The sequence below is a fragment of the Protopterus annectens genome, chromosome 9.part0 (genome assembly GCF_019279795.1).
Source record: "Protopterus annectens isolate FY-2018-M chromosome 9.part0, PAN1.0, whole genome shotgun sequence".
In the NCBI taxonomy this organism is placed as follows: Eukaryota; Metazoa; Chordata; order Ceratodontiformes; family Protopteridae; genus Protopterus; species Protopterus annectens.
Window position 1 is genome coordinate 324,740,628 of NC_056743.1, and position 17,038 is coordinate 324,757,665.

General features: G+C 44.5%; 1 protein-coding gene across 1 annotated transcript in view; it reads left to right on the forward strand.

Moving 5' to 3' along the window:
- Positions 1-17,038, forward strand: part of ATP2A3 (ATPase sarcoplasmic/endoplasmic reticulum Ca2+ transporting 3) — a 1,260,930-nt gene that overhangs the window by 979,889 nt on the left and 264,003 nt on the right. Inside the window, exon 14 of the mRNA XM_044082905.1 lies at positions 972-1,307. Coding sequence (XP_043938840.1) covers positions 972-1,307 — 336 coding nt within the window. The remainder of the gene's footprint in view (positions 1-971; positions 1,308-17,038) is intronic.

Here is a 17,038-nt window from a genome sequence, read left to right on the forward strand (position 1 = left end):
ACAAAGGTGAATACACATTGCATTTATTGGTTGTCCACAGACGGCTGTTTTTAACTGCACAGAATGGAAAACCTCAGGAAGACTGAGCAAATATATATATTTTTTTTTCTGAAATAAAACTATGAAAACCTGTTGTCAAAATAACTCTGGCCAGGTGGCTTCCTAATTGTTTTTCTTGTATGTTGTAACAAATTGGGCATTACTTTTTTGAAACTGTTCAGGCTTATTCAGCTAGAGCCATGGCTACTTCAATCTTCCAGTCTACAGCTTCCATGGATGACATTTGTGTTGCAGTAGCTTGGGCTATTCCCCGTATTTTTGTTACTCTACAAATTGGATATGGTCTCCAGATGTAGGTTATCATTTGGTTCATTGGTGCTCAGGAATATCCTTCATTGAGTCCACCATGGGATTTGGGTAGCTGGAGACCCTGTCACATAAGTTGAGGACAGAATGAAAATTAGCAACATTAGATGAAGTTATGTACTCACCATAACAGCCCATCTGCATTGTCCATTTTCACTCTTCCTCATCTCCCCTTCCACCAACCCCCTGCTCTAAAATATCCTGGAAGAGTGAGTGTTTTAAGTACATCACGTCTTGGTCCATAGCTCCAGATATAGTCTCCTATGTCTGTAACTGCAGTATTTCTTTCTGCTGTTAGAAAACAAGATCTGAAGGTCTTGGTTGGTGCATTGTGGGTAAGGAAGTAGCTTGAGAGTTTTCTGGTTGCCACAAGCTTTTGCCACATCTGAATCGGATCCGAGGGATCTGATCCAAACCCATAAGTTGAGGAAGAATGAAAATGGACAACACAGATGGAACATTATGGTGAGTTCATAACTTCTTTCTTCTTGTTTCATTGCTGAAGAAAAACTTTTAAATATGTATAGTAGCCAGAGGAGAATAGTGTGAGGAATTGCAGTAGTTGTTGCAAAGTGGTAATTTTGATCTGTTTTCATCCTTTTTAGACCGACTTAACATTTGTTGGATGTGTGGGAATGCTTGACCCTCCCAGGAAGGAAGTTGTTGCTTCACTGGAAATGTGTGTCCAGGCTGGCATCCGTGTCATCATGATTACTGGCGACAACAAAGGCACAGCTGTTGCCATCTGTAGAAAGATTGGCATCTTCTCTGAGAATGAGGATGTTGCTGGCAAGGCTTACACTGGGCGCGAGTTTGATGACCTTCCTCCAGATGAGCAGAGGGAAGCCTGCCAAATGGCGCGGTGCTTTGCAAGAGTTGAGCCTGCACACAAGTCCAAGATAATTGAATACTTGCAGTCTTTCAATGAAATTACAGCAATGGTGAGTTACTGATTTGCATGCATTTTTGCTTTATTTTAATAATTCTTTATTATTTTCTAATCCAGCTTTTTATTTTGGTGCCTCCCATAAGTTAGTAGGTGAGCACATTCTGAATTTTGAAGTCTGAAAATTTTCCTGATTAACTTTGGTTAATTTGGTGAGGAAGATCTTCATTTGAGGTGCTTGTATAGAAGCAAACTGTTAGCATTCCAAGTTAAATATCTGCTATAAGATTCTTGTCCATCCAATTTCCTTTTGTTGAACACTAGTATGGTGTCATGCATCTAAGTAGGCAAGGCCTTATTCACATTATTCACATGCATTTTTTGATTGGAAAACCAAAAATCATGGCCAAGCAAAGGATGTCAATCAACATTGTTTTAATAGATCTGAAGAAGAGTAGATATTACCTGAAAGCACTCATCTATTTTATTTGCATTTATTCAGGAGAGGGGTTGCCATCTGGTTTTCAATCCTCATCACCTCACCTCAAGAAATTCTTTAAAAGGTCTCCTATGTGGCACTTAATCTTGTAGACAGAATTCAAATTTTTAAAATAAGCTAACCTTTCAGGAGTGTCTTCACTTTTGGCTGAGAACATGCGACTCTTCCCTGGCCATTGCATACTTGGTGTCTAAGATCAGTTCCCTAGAGTTTTTTCTTCAAGATGCTGCCACAGACCATCCATCTGCCCAAGCAGTTGAATTCAGCACATAGCTCAGACTAAAGCATACCCTACTTTGTCTTCTCCATTTGAAAGGATGTTGTGGGCATGATAGGTAGCTGGATACGTGTACATGTGTCTTGCCTTGTTTTATATATGTCCTTCTATTCCTATGTTGCAGTATTCTTGGTGTGGGATTTCCTGCCTTCAGGTGACCCGTACATCAGCTCCTATACAAAAGCTTCAGCTTGGCTGTTGCAGCTGCATGGGACTTCACACATAGGGCCTTAAACCAGGGACCTTGCATGACGTCTGCATGCACAATCCTCAGAACTTTTCAGCCGCAGACGACTTTATATCGTACGATGACTCTCCAGACGTCAGATCAATTATAGATAAGAAACCCGTTGGGTTTTTGCATTTCAATTTTTTTTACCGATCTTTCGCATTGCTTAAGCTTGCTTGTTGTAGCTTTCAGCTGATGTCGGGTAAAAAGGGAAAGTGCCAGTGTGGGCGCCAAATTCCCCATAAGGATGCCCATAACAAAAATGCGTTTTCTGCTTTGGCCAGGAACATGATCATAACGCTGCCCTATTTGTAAATCTTTTGTGCCCAAGACCTTACATAGCCGTCTGGCAGCTTTAAACCTTTACTTAGAAACCCAGTGTCTCAAACGTCTGGCTCTCAAGATGGATCCAGCTTCGGAGGCCACCCAAGAACATGCTCATAAGAAGGCCAAGATGCTTACGCCTTCATCACCTGCTGCTTTGCACCCAGACGCCCCGCCAACTACCGATGTAGGAGTTGAGCCCTCGGCAGATCCATTGGCTCCATCGACCTCCCTCACAGAGGCCGCTGCACAGCCGACATCAGGCAAGTCCACGGAACTTTCTCAGACACACACTCCTGTTGATGTCGAGGGGGAACCAGATTTGGTGGTTCCTTTGACTGGGATCCAGACCTTGGATACAGTCGCTGCCAAACCCAGCTCTAGACAGACTCCAACCAAAAAGAAGCAGAAAACAAAACATATTACGCCTGCTTCTGAAGCCCCTCCAGACTGGGAGGCATTCACCTCTTCTCTTATGCAGGCATTTATGGACCTTAGGCCTTCTGCCTCACCCACAACTGCCTCTGTTAAGCCCTAGGCTTATCTCTGCTTCTTCTATTCCTATGGCTCCCCTCCTTGAGGAAGATGATGATCAAGCTACCTACTCTTCCTCGGATGAATCCATCTCTTACGCATCCCAGATTGCTTTTCCCAAGGAATATTACTGTCCTGATGAGGATTCTGCACCTGAAGACATTACATTTGGTGAAACCATCACCAAAATGAAAGACTATTTCAAATGGGATACTTCCGAAATGGCAGAAACCCAAAAAAGATACTTTGAACTGCTGCAAGTGGAGTCACCTCTCCTTCTTCATCTGGTACCCCCCCTGTTCTTCCTCCATACTTGGATGCCTTTACTGCAGCCTCCAAAACTCCTGACTCACAGCCTCCTGCACCTAAGCTCCCAGACCACTTCTACAAGGTGCTAGAGGAACAAAAATTCCTCATCAGACCCAGCAGTGATTGCCACTGCCCGTGATAAACAGCCTAGGTAGTTATCTTCTGCCTCCCTATTACCCATGGATAAAGATAGCAAATTCATGGATAGGATAGGCAAGAAGGTGTACACTTCCTCCACTTTGGCCTTCAAAGCCATTAACTGTCAGATGCACATGACCAAGTATGCCTTGGACTTGGTATCCCATTAAAGCGGATATCTCCTCCAAATTGTCCTTAGCACTAAAAGTGGTTAGACACTCCATAAGGTACAGCTACGATGCTGAATAAGCTTTTGCTCACTCTGCAGCATCAGCATCTGTCCTTAGGAGATATTCTTGGCTTAGACTACAGAATCTTGGACACTCCCCTGAATCACAACTTCCTCTTTGGAAAGCAATCTGCAGATCTGTTTAAGAATCTGCAAGAAAAAAAGCAGAGAGTTACAGGATATTAAACATCTCCTGGTATTCCCTATACCCAAATTTTATAGGAACTACCCGGCTAAGACTTACCTTTGTTAGGCGTAACCCGCATTCTGCTTCCTCCCCCTCCAGATCCAGAAGAGGAACTAGAAGACATTCCTCTCCCAGGCCCACTGGCCCACCTCCTCAGCCTAGACAACCCTTTCAGGTCAGGGGAGGTCCTAATAATGTGTGACTGCCTTGCTCATCTGCCCCTTTCAGCTCGCCTTACCCACCATCTCCCCTTCTGGCAGAAAATCTCCACAGACCAATGGGCATTAGCCATTATTCAAAAAGGATACTTCTATCCTGGAAACAAATTCCCCCCTGGAAGGGCATTCCATTTCCCCCAAAAAAACAATGCCATCTCCTTTCACAAATTCTGTCAGACCTGCAACAACAAGGCACAAAAGAGCCTGTTCCCACAGGTCAAGAAGGAGAGGGTTTCTACTCCTCGTCTGTTCCTGGTCCCTCAAAAGGATGGTCCCCGGAGTCCCATTTTTGATCTCTCCTTCCTAAACCTTTATCTGTAGGTACTCTCCTTCAAAATGCTGTCACTTCTCACTCTCTTACCCTCAAATGCTTTCATGGTCACCTTGAACCTAAAAGAAGCTTACCTGCACATTCCCATCAGGGCCTCACACTGTGATGTTCTTAGTGTTTCACTGTTGTAGTCATTATGTTTGGGTTATCTGCTTGCAGGTAGCCATCAGTCGGCCTGATTAACAAAGTCTTGGGCCCTGAGTCGGTTGCTGTCCCTTCTTCCATGACGTCAGGTCGTCAGGGGTATAAAACATGCAGCCGATGCCATTATATCAGTCTTTCTTGCCATGTGGTGCCCGAAGCAGAAACAGTTCGCAATACCTCATAAAGATTTTCATTCGTACTGTATTCCTTGCCTAGGCCTTGACCACGGCATACCTTGCTGTCGGTTTTGTGCTTGCTTTAATCAGCACACTATCCATCGTCTGTATATTTTCACCTCCAAATATTTTGATTCTCTGTTTAGTTAACCAGAAATGTCGTCTGTTAGCCATCCGACTACTGAGATTCCGAAAAAATGCAAAGATAGAGAGACAGGCCGCCGAGGTCCAAAACTGCCGACACCGATTCTCCTAAGCCAGTCGCCAATTCACCGGTACTCCAGTGAGGTGCTTTTGCAGCCCCTAATGCCCATTACTTCTGATTTGCAGGCCTCTACTGAGACCCATTTGGAGTCCGGTATGCTGTGAGATGCATCAACTATGGAACCCGCGGATGTCTCTACCAGGTACTGGCTTCTGAGAGTGTATGCAGGCCTATGGACTTGCGTATTAAATCCACGCCTCCTTTACTTAGGCCCGAATCTCGATCCATGCCTAAAAAAACGAAGCCCAAGCCACATGCTCAGGGCTCTATGCCTAAAAAACAAATAAGAATGGCTGAAGATCTAATAACTCTAATCAGGGGTAGCCAAACCCCCCCCCCCCCCTTCTAAGAGGCCTAGAACTGAAGTTGATTATGAATCTTCTGATCAGGATTCAGTTTTTTGTGATTCTTCGGATGATCTGGACTTGCCCTTATCTACTTATGACGATTCTGATGCAGAGGACTCCATTCCCTCTGCTTCCCCTCCTTAGGATTTTTCTTTGGGGAAACCTTACATACTCTAAGGGAGCATTTCCACTGGGAAAGCCAGGATTTTTCTGATTCAAAAAAGAGGCTTAGGGATTTCCTTCTCTTACCTCAGCATAGGCCTTTAGCTATTCCTCCTGTACTAGACATTGTTGATGCTATTTCAGAATCTAGTTTGGCCCCTGATTCCCTGCCTCTTGCTCACAGAAAACCTAACAGATACTACAGGGTCCCTGAGTCCCACAAGTTCCTTTTTAAAAATCCTATTGCAGATCCAGAGACTATTTCACAGGGGCCCAAGGGCATTAAGGCTTCTACTACTAAAAATCTTACCCCTTCTGATAGAGACTCCAGGGTGCTGGATAGATGGGGTAAGAAGGTTTGCACTTCTGCAGCCTTGGCCATTAGGGCTTTAAACTGCCAGTTTCATATGTTAAAGTATCAGCAACATGTTATTGGACTGCTTAAACAGAAAATGATGTTGATTCCTGACTGTGGAAAATAAAGAATTACAGGATTTAATGCATTCTGCTGAACAAGTTGGAAAACATACTTTGCAATGTGGTTTTGATTCATTAGAGACCTTGTGCAGGGCTACTATTACTGGATCTGTGCTCAGAAGGCATGCTTGGCTTAAGGAGCAATCTTTGCCTGATCATGTTAAAGCTAAATTGTTGGATGCTCCTTTAAATCGGGACCGCCTGTTTGGCAACAAGTCTGAGGAAGTTCTTAAAAAGATGGAAGATGAAGCTAAAGCTATGCAAACTGTTAAAGATTTTTTACAAGTTCAGCCTCCTAGATATAGTAGGCACTGGCCCTCTAAGAATTGTTTTTTTCCAGCCCCTCCCAGGTCTTCTCAAGCCAAACCCAGACACAGCAAATACCCCAGGTTTCAGTCCCAGGGGACACACACAACTAAGCAGTGGGGGGGGCCTCCACTTCCAAATCTGGGAATAATAAGACTCCCCCCATGATAAACTGTCTGAATGACTTCCTTTTAAAATTTCTAAGCACTTATCAACCAACTGCCCCTTTGGGGGGAAAAGACTGCTCTTCATGCAAAGAATTGGGAACTCATTACCCAGGACAAATGGGTTTTAAATATAGTGTCCCAGGGATACAGATTTCACTTCCACACATTGCTAACACCAAGCAGGTGGCCGGACCTACCCCCAAATCAGTGGGCAGAGGCCCAAAAACAAGTACTTTCTCTTAAGTGTGGGGGCTATTCAGCTGGTACCAGAAGAGGAAAAGGGACAAGGTTTCTACTAGAGACTTTTTTGGTACCCAGAAGAGACCATTCATGGCGTCCTATCCTGGACCTGTCTACTCTAAACACCTTTTTGGAGATTCCAAAATTCAAGATGCTGACTCTTCACCAATTACTTCCTATGCTAGGCAAAGATGCCTGGCTGGCAACACTAGATTTAAAAGCATATCTACACATCCCAATCAGGGAATCTTGCAAAAGATACCTATGCTTCAAAGCAGGCTACATACACTACCAGTTCTCTACACTGCCCTTTGGCTTATCTACTGCACCCAGGGTATTCACAAAGTGCCTAGCTCCAGTTATTGCATTTTGCAGGCAAAGAAATATTCAGATATACCCATACCTGGGCGATTGTCTAATTCAGGCAGAAATCCAGACATACTTTTGAATCATCTGGCCTTTGTACCAAGGGTTCTAACTTGTCTGGGGTGCACCATAAACGAAAATAAATCACACCTGGTACCCTGTCAAATTATATTCCTGGGAGCAAGCTTGAATACAACTTCCCAGATGGCCTACCTCACGCCAGAGAAATAAATTAATTTGTTTATTATTTATTTATTTGTTTCCAGTTTGATAACCAGGGAAGTCCACTGGGCCAGAAAGCCCGTTTTCAGTGGAGGCCCGGGGAGAAAAGCTCCATAATAATAATACATTACACACATAACACTGTGTGTTCTAACGGCATAACACCTTTAACAATTTCCAAAAACATAGCACATTTAGCAGTTTACATAAGAAATTAATATTTTTATACAATTGTATTGTTAGCATAGAAGAGAGAGAGAAAAAAGAAATTATACATAGATCTTGAATGCAAGAGAAGTAAAACAGAGGAGAAGTGAAGGAGATGCAAAGAATTTCAAGGAGAAGAGATGCCAGGAGGAAGATAAAAAAGAACAGTTAGACTAAGATTCATTTTATGTTTGAGTCTAAAAGTACATCTTATGAAAAAGGTAAAAGATACATTTGTGAGACTAGGCATGCATGTAGGCAGTGGGGAGGAGACGATTTAAAAGGAATAAATATAGAGTTTAACCAGGGGAGAGAGAGGAGATAAAGAAGTAGAGGGAGGGGAGCTGAGGAGAGAGTTTGAAGAAAAGGGACCGGAGGGGGAAAATTGGAACTGGGATGTAATAATATCTAGGTAGGAAGTATACAATTACATTTCCAGTTTTGGGAGAGGTAAGAATAGAAAAGAGATTTGAATGTTCATAGCTTGTAGTGACTCTTAGAAGGGGAGGAAACAAGTTCCATTTTTTTTGCTGTAGTATAAGAAAGTAGGTGGTGTCCAGGAGGTCGTTTGGGTTTGTATACTGAAATAAGATTTTGGTGGCCAGATCTTAGGGGCCTGAGAGGAGTGTAGAAGGGCAAGATGTTAGATAGCGCAGGACAAGCAGTGGGTTTAAAAATTAGTTTGTGTGCAGTAGTAAATTGGAGGTAAGCGAGATGATTGGGGAGTTCTAGCCATTGGAGACTACGGAGGCAGATGCACAGATGCAATGGTGTGTAGAATGAGTGGAGTTAGTAGCGAATTTGGCGATTTTGTAGTAGCAACTTTCAAGTTTTGAGGAGATAGAAGCGGTGAGGTTGGTTAGAAGAGAAGCACCATACAATAGAGAAGGGAGAAGGTAGGTAGTGGCGAGTTTGTCTTGTAGCTAAAGATAGAAAGTTAGCGTTTCTGTAAAGCATACCGAGCTTCTGATGGTTTTTTTTATGTTTAGTTGAATATGAGTATTAAATTTCAGGTGTTCATCAATGGTAACTCCGAGTAATTTTGCACAACTAACAATGTCTATTGGGGACTGGGAGAGGCTGGAGATTTTGAAGGATGGCTTATCAAGAGGCAGAGCTTTTGAGGGGGAGAAGAGAATGATATGGGATTTATTGGCATTAAGGGAAAGATGGTTTTGAAGCATCCAATTTTCTGTGGTTGTGAAGGCCAATTGGGTTTTGGCTTGGAGCTCGGGAAGGCAAGGGGCTGAGCAGATAACAGTGGAGTCGTCTGCATATTGTACAATTTGAGAAAGAGGAATTGCAGAGTGGAGATCATTGATAAAGACATTAAAGAGCAGAGGTCCAAGAATAGAACCCTGAGGGACTCCGGTAGGGGTAGGTAAGAAGTTTGAGGTACCTGTATTCCATTTCACAGCTTGGGATCTATCTGAGAGAACTTTTGAACCAAGAAAGGGAATTGTGGGAGAGATTGAGGTTAGAAAGGTGGTTGAGAAGGAGTGTGTGGGATATTGTGTCGATTTGCCTTGGAAAGGTCAAGAAGAACAGTGGAGACAATATCTCCAGAGTCACGGGCATGGTTGACAATGTCTAGGAAAGAGAGGAGAGCAGTAATGGTACTGTGGCCAGGGCGAAACCCATGTTGAGTAGGAGTCTGGAAATGGTTATTGAGGAGGTGGGGCATGAGTTGCCGGTGGATACATTTTTCAAGGACTTTTGAAATTGGGGAAAGAATGGCTACTGGGCGGAAGTTAGAAATGCTGTTATTTTTGCTTCCTTTATGAAGGGGCAGAATGTGGGCAGCTCGCCAAAGTTTGGGAACATAAGATTCTTGGATGGATCTGTTGATGAGAATGCTGATAGGTATGGCGATGCCATCTGCTACGATCTTGAGAAAGAGTGATGGGATATTGTCGGGGGCGTTGGAGCACGGTTTGTGTTTGGAAAGAAGTTTTTTGATACCGGTGGTAGACGTGGGTTGTAGAAAAAAAGTGGGAGGGGGTTTATGGGAGCAGGAGTGAGGAGGAGGATGGTGAAGAAGGCTTTGGGTTTGGGCTGGGGGTGGAAGTGGAGAAGGATTTAGTCAGTTCAGCTATGGACCTGGTAAAAAAGGAGTTGAAAAGGGTTGCAATTTCTGTGTCAGTCTTATTGCTGTCTGGACAGGGATTGGATTTAGTACCTGGGTGTAAGAGGGAATTGATGGAATTCCAGAATTTTTTGGGATTGTTTGCGAGGGTAGACTGTAGTTTGTTGTAGTATGATTTTTTTTATCTTTTATGATAAGTTTTTTAGTGAGATTGCGGAGTTGCTTAAAAAGGAATGAAGCTGAGTTTTTATTTTTATTTTATAGTTTCCAAGTTTTGTCCCTTTGTAGCATTAGAGTTTTAGTGTCCTTAGTTAGCCAAGGGCCAGCGTTGTACTTTATTCGTTTTGTTCGAGGTGGGGCTTGGGAGTTTAGGATTTCAAGGAAGGTAGTATTGAAGTCTTCTAGGGCTTCATCTAGGGGAAGAGTTTTTAGTGAATCCCAGTTTGTTAGTTTAAGGGTTTCAGAGAATATAGAAGGGTTAAAATTAGTTAGGTTACGAGAGTGGGCATATTGATGTTGGTGAGGGAGCTGTTGGGTAGTTTGGTTAATAAAGGCTGGGAGATGATCACTTATTGAGTCTGGTAAGACACCAGAGTTGGAGATATTGTTAGGGTGGCTGACTAGAATCCAGTCCAGGATGGATCCTGGAGGGTTATTTTTGTTAAGTCTGGTAATGTTGTTTATTAGTTGAGTAAGATTGATAGACAGAGTGGGAGTATTATTATTAATTGTATTCCAGTCAATATTGACATCGCCTGGAATGTAAGTCTCATGCTTGATATTGTTTGTAGCCCAATAGAGAATATTCTCAAGGGTGGAGGAGTTGTCTCCAGGGGTATATAGATGGTTATAATACAGATACTTTTAAAGTTGTTTATTTTGAGGATTCCTATGATTAGTTCGGCATTATTAAATTTAGGAATGGGATTTTGGTATGGGCTGAGATTTAGCAGGCAGTTGTAGACTAAGGCTACACCACCTCCTTTTTTGTTTTGGTGATTGGATCTAAGTGCTTGGAAGCCAGGTGGTAAAATCTCAGAGTTAGTAGTTTGTGGTTTTAGCCAGGTTTCAGTTACTGCTACTATGTCAGGTGCAGTGAGATTTAGCCAAGCATGGAAATTTGTTGTTTTGTTAGTAATACTCTGGGTATTAATGGTAATGAATTTAAGGTATTTCTGGCTGTATCTATTAGTGGAAGTAGTGGGAGAGAGATTGTTAGCAGGTGTTGGCCCAGGGTTGGGGTGGATATCAGATGACAACCTACTTCAAACAAGTGGCCACAAAAACCCTGCTACCTGCAAGTCAAATACTGCAAGCCTTGGGGTTCATGGCCTCCTGCATTCTTCTAATTCCATATGCAAGACTGCATATGAGGAAACTACAGAGGTATCTAAAAAGCCTATGGTGTCAACATTCTCAGGATCTAGAAGCAGTGATTCTTATCATACCTTGCCTATGCCTAGAGTTCCTTTGGTGAGCAGAGATCTGCCACCACAACAAGGGACTACCTTTCACACCTCCCCCTGCCACCCAAACCCTAACAGACGCATCAGACTATGCATGGGGGGCTCACCTGGCAGGGAAGTGCATTCAGGGCAAATGGAACCCAAGTCAAATGCACCTGCATATCAATCAAAAAGAAATGCTAGCTGTACAGAATGCTCTGACAGCCGTCAAGGACCAAATTCTTCCAGGACAACTAATGGTAAAGACAGACAACACCACTGTTAAGTGGTAGATAAACAAGCAGGGGGGTACACATTCTTACCCCCTCTGCAGACTAGCCATGGCAGTGTGGAACACAGCCTTGAGCTACCAAGTGCACCTACAAGCTCAATTCCTGCCAGGAAAGTTAAGTACACTGGCAGACAGACTAAGCCGAAACCTCATGGACCCACATGAGTGGAAACTGCAACCAAGGATTTTCAACATGTTGACAAGTAAATGGGGGAGCCCAGATATAGACCCTGTTGCCTCTCCCCAGAACTACCAATTGTACAAATTTTGCACAAAGACTCTCCACAAACCAGCCTGGAAAGTGGATGCTCTGTCCTTCAGCTGGAAACACCTATCAGTCTGTGCCTTCCCCCCTCTGCCTCTGCTCTCCAAAGTATTACTAAAAGTCAAACAGGACAAACCAAAGATTATTTTGATTGCTCCAGACTGGCCATGCCAACACTGGTACCCCCTCGTGTGCAGTGTGTCACTGTTATCCCCATGGCACCTGCCTCTGACTTCCTTCCCTGTTGTCTCAGCAGGAGAACCAGATTATGCACCCTCAGCTTCTAACACTGAACCTTGCAGCCTGGCTAATTACATAATCTCTCCTTACCATCCCTCAGTAAACCTGTGATGGATATCATTTTAGAGGCAAGGAGGCCTAGCACTAGAAAATCCTGTGCTGAAAATGGAAAAGATTCTGTGCCTGTAACCAATCTCAAGGGATGAGCACAGCAGCGCCCAATTTACCTCAGATTTTACAATACTTAACTGAGATGCTTCACAAGGGCCTGTCTTTTTCCTCCATTAAAATCCACACCTCAGCCATGTCAGCTCATTATAACACAGAACCCACCCTTTCTTCTCTCATCCACTGCTCAAGCAGTTCCTCAGAGGGGCCAAACATTTGAGACCACCTAGGAGAGCTCCAACCCCAGCCTGGGACCTTAACTTTATTTTGGAGAAACTCACTCTACCTCCTTTCTTGCCAGCTGCTACTGCAGACTTAATTTTTTTTCTTGGAAAACAGCTTTCCTTTTAGCAATCACTTCAGCTAGAAGGGTATCTGAATTACAGGCCCTTATGGCAGTGGAGCCTTTCATCATCTTTCATGCGGACAGGGTGTCCCTCAGAACCAAGCCATCCTTCATGCCCAAGGTGGTATCCAGTGTGGATCTTAATCAGTCCATTCATTTGCCAACCTTCTTTCCCAATCCACAGAACAAAGGGGAACGGATACTGCATTCCTTTGATGTGAACACAGACGATTCAGATTCTACTTGGACAGGACTAAACCTCAGAGGAAATCTGAACAACTGCTGGTAGCATTTGCTGCAGGGGCAGAGGGGAGGGCTGTTTCAAAGCAAACCATTTCTAAATGGATAGGCCATTGCATTCATTTCTGCTATAAACACCATGGAAAACCTATCCCCCAGGGGATCAGACCTCTCTCCACCAGGGCTGCATCTACCTCTACAGCTTTTCTCAGAGGCGTCCCTACCAGGGACATCCTAGAAGCTGCTACATGGAGTTCTGTACATACTTTCACCAAGCATTACCATTTGCCAATTTTCTCTAAATCCAGAGTTGGCTTTGCCACTGCAGACTTGCAGGACCTTATAGGTGGTCCTAATGCTATCTAAAGTCCTCCTCCCAACCACAGCTTTGGGAATCTACCCAAATGTAATGACGGCAAAGCTTTGAGAATCTACCCAAATGTAATGACTGCAACAGTGAAACGCGAAGAACATAGTACAGATGTCCTTCAAGGATGCATCTGCAGTCCTTACATATGGGTTGTCCTGCCTCAGGCAGCCCTTTGGTCGACCGGATTCCAAAGTCTGGGTCCGGCGTCGGCTGATGTCGCCCTCTCCCTGACGTCAGAGCGCCTGGGGTATAAAAGCGTCAGCCAACGCCATCTTCCTCAGTCTTTCTTGCCGCGTGGTGCCCGAAGCAGAAGCAGTTCGCAAGTGCCAGTCGGCCAGCTCCTGTAACTTCAGCTACCGAAGACTTCAAAAGCTAAGTACCCCGTTGGGGACTCTTTCTTGCCTCAGCCGATGTCAGATCAAATGCTTAAAGTTAATAATTGCTTAACTTGTGGGAAACAAATACCTCATAAGGATTTCCATTCTTACTGCCTCCCCTGCCTAGGCCCAGACCACGATGTCTCGGCCTGTACAGCCTGTGCTTCCTTCAATCGACGCACTCTTAGGCGTCGGGCGGAGTTTGCAGAGGAATTTTTTGGGGCTAGTTACTGTTATAATATGCCGTCGGGGACTCCGACTTCTCACTTACCAAAAAACGGAAGGACAAGGACCGACACACGCGGACCGTGGTTTCGGCCGAAACCACGCCTAGGCCTACCGCAAGTGTCTCGGTCTCGGCTGAAAGAGAGTCCTTGGTACTTCCGACCGTCGAAACCGCACAACCGACAACCTCAGCCCCGGAGGCCACCTCTGAGTCAGTTAAAGAATTCCCCTCTGAAACCGGTGCTCCGGAAACCTCCGACACCTTTGCTCTTGATAAATCTACGCCAGCACGTGGAGCAGCCAGGCCTCCTGCATCCATGTCCATAAAGGCATTCACACGGGCTAAAGCTGTAACAGCCAAAATCTCTGCCCACCCAAGGCTATTCCTCAGGGATCCACTACTGGTTCACAGATCGTAAGTTTAGCTGAGGACCTTATTTCTTTAATTAGGGGCTCTCAGCCACATCCTGACAGGGGCTCTCAGCCCCCTCTAGACAAAAGGCCCAGGGTTGAGCACACAGACCCTCAGTCTTCTGATGAGGCCTCAGATGACTCTGCCCTATCAGACTACCAGGAGGAGGCCTTTACGGCCTATGAGGACTCTGATGCAGAGGAATCTATTCCTTTGGCCTCCCCTCCTGAAGAGCTCTCCTTTGGGGAGACCCTTCACTCCATGAGAGAGCATTTCAAATGGCAGGGCCAGGAATTCTCTGATTCCAGGAAAAGATTAAGGACTTTTTTGCATTTACCTCAGCATAGACCTTTGGCTATTCCTCCTGTTTTGAATGTCATTGATGATGTGTTTTCTGAGTCTAGCATTTCTCCTGACTCCCTCCCTCCGGCTCCTGTCAAACCCGATAGGTACTACAGGGTCCCGGACTCTCATCATTTTCTTTACAAGGGCCACTCTCCTGACCCAGAAACTATTTCCCAGGGCCCTAAAGGGGTTGCAACCACCATTACTAAAAACCCACTTCCTTCTGAAAGGGAGTCCAGGGCTTTAGAGAGATGGGGTAAAAAAGTGTATACTTCTTCCACTCTTTCAATGAGGGCATTGAATTGTCAATTCCATATGATACAGTACCAAGAGTATTTGAATTGCATAAAAAACTGTCTTCACCTGAACCCCTAGATCGCAAGGCACTTCAGGATCTGGTACATGACTCCCAGCAGGTTAGCAACCATTTCTTGCAGTGTGGTTATGATGCATTGGAAGCTTCATGTAGGTCAGCAATGACAGGTGCAGTCATACGTAGGCATGCTTGGCTGAAGGAACAAACTTTGCCAGATCATGTTAAAGCAAAGCTTCTGGATGCGCCACTGGAAAAGCAAAAGTTATTTGGCTCCACGGCTCAGGAGGTCTTAAAGAAATTTGTGGAAAAGGCTAAATCTGTACAAACAGTCAAAGATTTTCTCCAGGTCCAACCACCAAGATTCAGCAGAAATTGGCCTTCTAAGAATTGGTCCTTTCCGGACACAGACAGATTTCAGAGGCAAGAACAGGCGTGCCAGAGGTAGAGGGCAAGCTAGAGGCTCCTACAGAGGACGTCAATGGCAGCCTCCTAACCAGAGAGGTAGTGCAGGACCTGCAATTGCTGCACAAGGACAAATTCAATGACTTGACCTTGACCCCGCCAACCAGGGCTCAATTGGAAGCACCTTTGGGCGGAAGGCTATCTTTATTCTCAAAAAACTGGCACAGTATTACAAGGGACAAATGGACACTGCAAATAATAGACAAAGGATACAGATTCCATTTTCATACATTACCAAAAAGAAAAGGCATGCCAAACCTGCCTCCGAATCAAAGGGCAGAGGCTTTCAAACAAATTTACAACCTACTGCAAATGAAAGCTATAGAAAAGGTTCCTCTCTCAGAACAAGGCCAAGGATTTTATTCCAGACTATTCCTTCTACCAAGAAAAGAAAAACAATGGAGGCCTATTCTGGATTTGTCCGCACTAAATACTTCTCATTGTGCCAAAATTCAAAATGCTGACCCTACAGCAACTCCTTCCCATGCTGGGCAAGGGGTCCTGGCTGGTTTCTCTAGACCTCAAGGAGGCATACCTGCATGTTCCTATCAGACAAAATTGCAGAAGACACCTCATATTTCTTGCAGGTTCAGAGCATTATCAATTCTCAGCATTGCCCTTTGGCTTATCTACTGCGCCCAGAGTATTCACGAAATGCCTGGCATCAGTAATTGCACACTGCAGACTTTAGGGGATTCAAATATACCCATATCTGGATGACTGCCTAATACAAGCTGACAGCCAACAAACTTTTGTAAAACACTTGAATTATGTCATCCGCCTACTTCAGGCCTTGGGATACACAGTCAACATTCACAAATCAAGACTTGTTCCATCCCAAAGAATAACGTTTCTGGGTGCAACATTAGATACAAACACCCAAATGGCTTTCCTCACAGAAGAAAAACAAGAGCAACTACCAAATTATTTCAGGAATCTGACAAAACAAACCCAGCTCACTGCAAGGAAAATCCTGCAGGCCCTGGGTTTCATGGCATCTTGCATTCTTCTGATCCCACAAGCAAGGCTGCATATGAGGAAACTACAGTGGTACCTAAGAAGTCTATGGTCTCAGCACAGTCACAGCCTAGAAGCTTTGATTCCACTCATTCCATGTCTTCAAAAGGAATTTCTGTGGTGGGCTCAAGCAAGCCAGTCAAACATTGGGTCTGTCCTTCAGCAAACCAATTACCAGCCAAACCATTACAACAGACGCCTCAGACCATGGATGGGGAGCACATATGGAGGGCAGATGCACTCAAGGACTATGGTCACAAAAAGAATTGCACCTGCACATAAACCAAAAGGAAATGCTGGCAGTGATACATTCAATCGAGGCCTTCAAACACTTCCTGCATCAAGGACACCTGCTAATAAGGTCAGGCAATACCACAGTTATGTGATACATAAACAAGCAAGGCGGTACCCATTCCTACCCTCTCTGCAGACTGGCAATGAATCCTTGGGAACTTTGCCTAAAACTCAATATACAACTGCAATCCCAGTTTGTGCCAGGAAAAGACAATGTACTGGCGGACAACCTAAGCAGAAATATCATGGATCCACACGAATGGATGCTGCATCCAGACACCTTCCTTCAGATAACACAATCATGGGGGAGGCCGGACATAGATCTTTTTGCCTCTCACCACAACCATCAACTGAAGAAATTCTGCACAAGTACATACCACCCACAAGCATGGAAAGTGGACGCTCTCTCTTTCAGCTGGAATACTCTAACAGTATATGCATTCCCGCCTCTTCCACTAATGACCAAGGTCTTACTGAAGATCAGGACAGAACAGCCAAAAGTGATTCTGATAGCTCCAGACTGGCCAAGACA